This window comes from Lactuca virosa, chromosome 1, assembly GCF_052849685.1.
Source record: "Lactuca virosa cultivar CGN04683 chromosome 1, Lactuca_virosa_CGN04683_v6, whole genome shotgun sequence".
NCBI lineage: Eukaryota > Viridiplantae > Streptophyta > Magnoliopsida > Asterales > Asteraceae > Lactuca > Lactuca virosa.
The window spans coordinates 78,935,219-78,943,067 of NC_136426.1; the positions used below are offsets into that span (position 1 = coordinate 78,935,219).

At 35.5% G+C, this 7,849-nt stretch overlaps 1 protein-coding gene across 1 annotated transcript; it reads right to left on the bottom strand.

Moving 5' to 3' along the window:
- Positions 1–2,205: 2,205 nt before the first annotated feature.
- On the bottom strand, positions 2,206–4,406 carry LOC145148092 (GTP-binding nuclear protein Ran-3). Its single transcript, XM_079075116.1, has 8 exons — positions 4,283–4,406; positions 4,068–4,137; positions 3,431–3,487; positions 3,226–3,343; positions 3,031–3,120; positions 2,781–2,960; positions 2,606–2,683; positions 2,206–2,500 (listed from the first exon to the last, which is right to left on the bottom strand). Exons 1-8 carry the CDS (start codon positions 4,283–4,285, stop codon positions 2,431–2,433), a joined length of 666 nt encoding a protein of 221 aa, XP_078931242.1. The 5' UTR covers positions 4,286–4,406; the 3' UTR covers positions 2,206–2,430.
- Positions 4,407–7,849: the final 3,443 nt, after the last annotated feature.

Here is a 7,849-nt window from a genome sequence, read left to right on the forward strand (position 1 = left end):
AGCTATCCTAACACATTGACACAGGTTTTTTTATTGTTACATAATCTTAGCATGTATAGATTGAAAACTATAGGGAGTGGTAGTGGAAGGAGTTTAATAAATTCTATTTTGAAAAAAAAAAATAGTCACAACCAATCAGGATCCGGTCAAATGTAAACTAACTAATCACATTCAAGTCTTCCACGATCTCTCTCTCTCCTCTCGTTAAGGGCTTAGCGAGTCTTTCGTAGCAAGCCCCCTAGTGATAGCTAGGGGGCGGTGTTCCTTTTCCTAACGAGCTTCTAGCGATGGTGCGTAGCAACTCCACTCCCATCAGCCTTATATCAAAATGTAAATTGTCATTCCTCAATCTTTCCCCTCTATTATTTTCTTCTTAGCCATTTGTACCATATTAGAAGGAAATGACAAAAGAGTGATGAATGATGTGATAGGCTAAGCGGGTTGGGAGGGACGGACACCATCAACCCTTACATCCTACCTTACTTGCACTCTTCAGAAAATGACTTGCTTTTGTTGTAACAAATCAAAATATTCAACCTCATGTATCATGCCGTTAGACCATCTTCAATCTTTAGTATTATCTTTTACATTTATCTTAGACCATCTTCAACCTTAACATTATTTTTTACATTGAACTTAGCGTAAAAGACAATGCAAACACTTAATTCTCTCCAGCTCATTAATATTCTAGGTATATCCTATTTTATCCAATTTTTATAATATAAAATATAATGTTGATGAATATTATATTATATTTAATATTGTACTATTCAATAACATTACATAATAGTTAGGTTTAATATGGGGTTAAAGCATTTGTGTAAACTTTGGTTCTAAAAGTGAATAATAATATGTTAGTGATGCCCTTAACCCTACTACTTGGTTACTCCAGAATGTCATACACATAAACAATATAATACTGGGAAAATGACTTAAAAAGGTAACGAAGTTTTAAAAATGTACAAAAAAGACCATTGTTTTTTTAGTACACAAAATACCATTTTACCGGCTATTGTAGGTTACCCGGTTTCCAAGTGTTCAAAAAATATCATTGTTGTTTTTTTAGTACAAAAAATATCATTAATGTTACTATTTGTACACAGAATACCAACGAAGTACACATATATTCAACTAAAACATTGTAGTAACCAGGTACTTCGGGTAAATGAGAAAACGACTTAAAAGTGTAACGAAGTTCCAAAATGTTTAAAAAATATCACACTTTTTATTAACTGTGTTGTTGTCGGATTATATAGAACACAATTACATGGGATCATGAACCGTCATATCAGTTCACAACAATTGTACAAATCTCTTTCATTCCTTCACTCGATCGTTCTTGTGGTAACAAGAGAAGTAAATGGGTAATAACATTAGTTAAACATTCTTGCTTCCCGATCACATTATATGACTCAAACCTAAAACATATATACGTTATATAGATGCACATATTATACATCAAGGTTAGCCGTTCATTAGTGTTGCGGCACAAGAGAGACACAAAGGAGAAACGAGTGTGACGTTATGTCATGAGAATTCCTAAATATGGATTTAAATACAAACTGATTGAGTGATGGGATGAAAGATAGTACACAACTGGTGTGAACTGGTACGACGATGACTAATCTCCGACGACTATGTTCTATATAATCCAGAAACAACGAAGTTAACAAAAGATGCTCTGAAAAACAACAATGTTTTTTTTTTAACATTTTGAAAATTTCAATGGTATTTTTTATACTAAAAAAATAATTGTATTTTATGAACAAATTTGAAACTTTGTTACCTTTTTAAGACATTTTTCTGTTACCTGCAGTAACAGGTTACCCACAAGACTTTATTTGAACACATGTATACTTCATTGGTATTTTATGTATAAAAAATATACTTTATGGTATTTTGTTTACTAAAAAAAAAAACAATGGTCTTTTTTGTACATTTTTGAAACTTCATTGCCTTTTTAAGTCATTTTCCCTATAATACTCACACGTTCAATGTGCTACAAACTCTGTTGTGCGGTTTTTAGTAAAAATCTGAACATCCAACTGTTACACCATAAACAATGAAATTTTGACTTCTTTAAAAGTAGTTTGATGACAGAAGACTTGGGGTCTGTCATTCCAAAAACAAGTGCTGACCAGATTGAACAAGGTCCTACGAACACAGAAAAACTAATGGCATGAACAAATCAAACAATACCACACATTTTGAAGTAATTGGGAGCCGAAAAAAACTCAACACCCGCACATTGCTTCACAACAGAAAATATTCATATTCTTCTCACAAACAAATCATCTCCTACCAAAAGTTGTTTAAACCATTCAGACATCATCATATCATCATATCATAATACTCAATAATCCAAAAATCCACAACACAAAACCCTTTTCAAATTCAACAAAAGCATTCGAATTTTATAGACTCTCTTCTCTATTCAAAAGCATCATCATCATCATCTGGAAGTGGCTGGCTTGCAGCTGCAGCAAGCTCTGCCTCATGCCTGCAAAAACCAAGTTTCAAAACATCATTCCTCACTCATTCCACACCAAACACAACTTATTCAGAAAGAACTTAATAAATAAATAAATAAGAAACAAAGTCTTACTGTTGTTGAGCAGCAATGTCAATTTGCACTTCTGGTGGAGCTAGAGCAGGAGACTCAACAAAATGCAAGTTGGGGTCACTAAAAACAACATTTTAAGATTATATCAAAACATGCAACATTTTTTACTTAAAAATATAGTCAAACAGATTCAAAGTAGCAAATGAGTATGCATTACCCAGCAAGTTTCCTAGCCAGGTAAAGGAAAGGCTTCTCAAAGTTGTAATTACTCTTGGCTGAGATTTCATAATACTGCAAGTTTTTCTTTCTGTGAAAAGTAACTTGTTTTGCTTTCACTTGACGATTCTTCACATCAACTTTGTTTCCACATAGCACAATTGGGATATTCTCACAAACACTATAAACATCCATATAACAATACATCAAGAAACAATAAAGATGCAAGAAAAAATTATCACAAAACTAACCGGCAAAGATCACGATGCCATGTGGGAACATTCTTGTAAGTTAACCTTGCAGTTACATCAAACATGATGATGGCACATTGACCATGAATGCTGAAACATCATACAAATATGTTAGTAAATAAGCTTATTGTCATAGTTAATAAAGGGCATTTTAGACATTTGATATACATAAAGAATGGCAGATTAGATACTTACTAATAACCATCACGAAGACCACCAAATTTCTCCTGTCCGGCTGTGTCCCAGCAGTAAAATCGAATCTTTCCACAATTAGTGAAGAAATCCAAGGGGTGAACTTCAACACCAATGGTTGCTATATGAAAGAAAAAAAATTATTAATTACTAGAGTTGAAATGAAAAACTTTGATAGATAAGAGAATGCACTTTTATGATTACTTACGTTCATATTTCTTCTCGAATTCTCCAGTTAAATGTCTCTTCACGAAGGTGGTTTTTCCTACATGATTCAAACAATGACGATTTAGGATCATGACAACAGAAAAAAAACATCTACTGCTATAGAGAGTTCTCTATGTGAGCTAGTTGTCAGTTTCATACAGATTCAAATTAATTTCTAACATCAAACTGTATGTAAACACAATGCGTATAAACTCTTTATGAAAATTAACCAACAGTAGAAAATAAAACCTAGAAAACAATGTGTGAGGCAATAAAGACCTAGAAAATATCCAATAAGTAACATAATACATGGCAATAACTGTTAAAAATGTTCCTTCCTCAAATGTGCTGCAGTTTATGTTTCATTTTTTCAAGAACAGTGGTTTATTCATTATTTCTAAAGTTAAAACGTTCTGTTTTTATAAAGCAACACAACAGGGGTATTTATGTCCTAAATGTATTTTTCACATATAAGCTGTATAAACCATAACCCTAACCTCTAACATAAAATGAGGATCGTACTAAAATCACAAAACCTTGTTAACACACAAGATCAATATCATAATCCTTAACAAATTAACTTTCACAAAACAAATTCAGATAAGTAGCAAAAATAAAAATAAATCAAGAACTTCTACCAGTTCCACCATCGCCGACAATTACAAGCTTGAAACTCGGGTAATCAACGGTTTGCTGATTCGGCAACGCCTACAACACAAAACCCATAAAATTAAACGTTTCCAATCAACCAATACAAATTCGTCGTTTTTTCATCGAGAAAATAAAAACGACTATGAAATAGATCGATTAAAACAACCGAATAACAGCAGATCTAAGAAGAAAAAGAGCATACCATTATAAATGGTGTTTATAGTTCGAGAAGAGGGGAAGAGAGGCGGAGTAGAGCGAGTGTGAGGGTTGTTATAAGAGGCTGGGATTCTGCGTTGAGTGAGAGACCCTAAATTCAGAGAATACGCACAAATAAATATTCACCGAAATTTGGTCTTTAATGTTAGCTTTGAGCTGACGCGTTCATCTTCACCGTTGGATCAAATGCCTTTTATGCGTACCGTTGATTGGTTGATCATGTGCAAGTCACGTGATTATTGAAAATGGTTTTGAATTTTGAAACCCTAACTTTGAATTTCGTCACACCTCCACAGTCCACACCACCACACATGTTATGTTACTGTCTTTTTAAATAATAATAATAATAATAATAATAATGAATTATAATTACTTCATTTATTCTGAAAAATTATGATATGTATTTAAATCTTATTAATATAAGCTTTAATAATATAAAAGTTCAGTAAATAAATATTCAAACCAAATTATTTGATCATAAATTATAAAATAAATAGAGTAAATTACAGAAATACTCTCTTGTGACTGTGTCAAATGACACGTCCAGTCCTTATTTTTTAAAATTAATTCGGATTGTCTCTTCTTTTATTTAATTTTGTACGTTTCATCCCTCCGAACATAAAAATACTATTTTACCCTTAATAATTTCTTTTTTTATTCTTCTTTTATTTGTTATCAATTTTAATTTATAAAAGTAATAATAATAAACGTCTTTATTTCATCCCTCCAACATCCCCCTTTCTTTCCCTCGGTTCCTTTCATTCCCTTAGATCTCATCAAACAAAAATGGCGGATGAAGTCTGTAACGCCCCAAATTTCAACCCAAAATTTTCAATTAAAACATTAAGTGTTTATTCAAATCACAACTACAATATCTTAAAACATTTATCAGAGTATCATTAAAAGTTAACATGTGCACAAGTCCTCATTGATGCGATGCAATCGAGCCTTGTCCCTCCTTTAATATAAGAAAACATGATTAAACCACAATTCGTAATCACAAAGCTTAGTGAGTTTCCCAAAATATCACACACAGTACAGCACAAATAAACATCTATGGGTTATCAGCAACCTTGGGGATTATCAGCAGTCCCAATGGGCAAACAGCACGCCCAGTGGGTTATCAGCAACCTTGGGGACTATCAGCAGTCCCAATAGGCAAACAGTACGCCTAGTGGGTTATCAGCAACCATGGAGACTACCCGAAGTCTCAGTACACAGTAACACATATCACAGTAACAACAAGCAAGACCCAGTTGGTCAGCACACACACACACACACACAGATATATATATATATATATATATATATATATATATATATATATATATATATATATATATATATATATATATATATATTACCACACAAGCTCATACAAACATGCAAGAGTCACAAAGACAGCTAGCATCCTACGGTACACAATTTAGTGAGTTGGCATTGGTGCCTTTGACTCACAAACACTGGGAGAAGACTCGCCTGAATCATGAGATCAACTAAACCACAACTCACAACCACGCAATCGATGCTAAAACTCACCTATCAAATCATACAAGGACCAACCTTAGTATAAAACCCTGAATCCAGTCATTTGGTCTAATAGGGTCAACCTTGGTCAACAAGTCAACAGTCAAAGTCAAAGTCAACGATCAACATACCAACAGTTGACCTTCACGTCGTGACCAACCCATGGTCACGTCGTGAGAATACACTCATACAGATTCCAGATCGAACTCACACCAACTTAGCAACTCGAACGAATCGACTCAAAAGCAGTCCTCACGATGTGAGCCTTCCTTGTTCACATCGTGAGCTTCAAATGATCAAGTTTTTCGGGGAAAAATCAATCTCGCGTTGTGACACTCCCTGTGTCACGTCGTGAGCATGGTCTAATGTCATATCCTAATGTTTTGAGTCCTTAATCCATTAAGTCTTCAACCCCAACTCTTATAGAAGCTAAAGGGGACTCTAAAGGTCAATAAAAATGAATACTTGATGGACATACATGTCCTAAACCCAACTTAGATCAAAATGACAAGAAATGGCCCCAAACTCATACAAGATTCGTAAATCACAACTAAACCTCATATCCATAAGATATGATGCTCAAGGGACCCTTAGAGGCCATAAAGTTGCCAACTTTATGGATCTCATCCATGAAAACCTCCACAATCATGAAGGAAAAGGGACAAAAACCTAGATCTAGTAACTTAAACTCATAAAGGTTAAATCGTGGACACTTACAAAGGTCAAGAGTATGCACAAGATGATGATGAAGCTTCCATGCTGAACCAACACTCTAGAACATCTTCCTCTCCTTCTTCTATCCACCAAAACACCAAAATGGATCCAAAACCACCAAAAAGGATTAGGGTTAGGGTTTTCTGAGTTGGAGGGAGGTGGAGGCTGAGAAATGAACCCTAAAACCGAGTTAAGGGGGCTTAAATACGTGGGAACCCCGAAAAGTTCGTGGGCTTGGGCTGCAGCAGATCTCACGTCGTAAGCACTCTATGTCTCACGCCGTGAGACCAGTCCCGTATAACAATTCAACTTAACTCATCTCACGTCGTGAGCCTCTTATTCCTCGCGTTGTGAGACTCCTTTTTCTTCAAAAATCCAACCTTTTGACCCTTGAAACCCTAATTTGATTCGTCCAAGAAAACAGGTGTTACAACTCTCCCCCACTTAAATTAGATTTCGTCCTCGAAATCATTCCTTAATATCTCCTATGTCGAACCAAACGATCCTGAATGAACTCCCTGAATCACAAAGATGACTGAGAAAGTCACCTCACTCCGATAACCACCCACCCTTACTACTGTCGAACCCAAAAATAGCGGAAATCACAATCCCCAATGAGAGTCCAACTGTTATGCCTGAAATATAAAAACCCTGATCAGCGTTTGACCCCCAGACAGGCATAACCATTCCAAACTGTTCCCATAAAGACTTGACTTCACAACCTGAACCGCACAAATCTATCAGTCTTGGTCAATTCATAGATACTCGAAACATATACGCCCCGACCACTTACTGGTACCGAAAACTCCTCATCGAAAACAAAATCAGCTCTAGACTCAAAAACTGAACAGGTACAGGTGGTCCCGGTGTATCCGCCAACATGACTCCATCAGTCATTCACTCCCAATGAAGTACAACTCAACCAACCAATGCTCGAATGATCACCCAGTCCGCTTAACCTTAGTGATGGCTATAAACTGAATCGAGTTCTCACATCACATTTGGCCCCGACCCAGCCTACGATTTACCAAGTATTACAAATGTTGGGGTCCACTCACAACTTTAACATTCTGATATTAAAGTACTTTTAAATCCAACCCTATAATTTAATCATGTTGCATTTTGGTCCCTAAGTTCAAGAAAGTGTGCAATGGAGCCCTAATGGCATTTTTGTAATTTGGCCTTCGGAGTATGCCATGCGTACGTGGTGTACACTGAGCATACTAGGGCGCGCCCTAGTACGCAAGGCGTACATCAGTGTACGCGGGGCATACTTTCCAGTTAGGGAAACCCTAATTTTTAGGGTGTGACT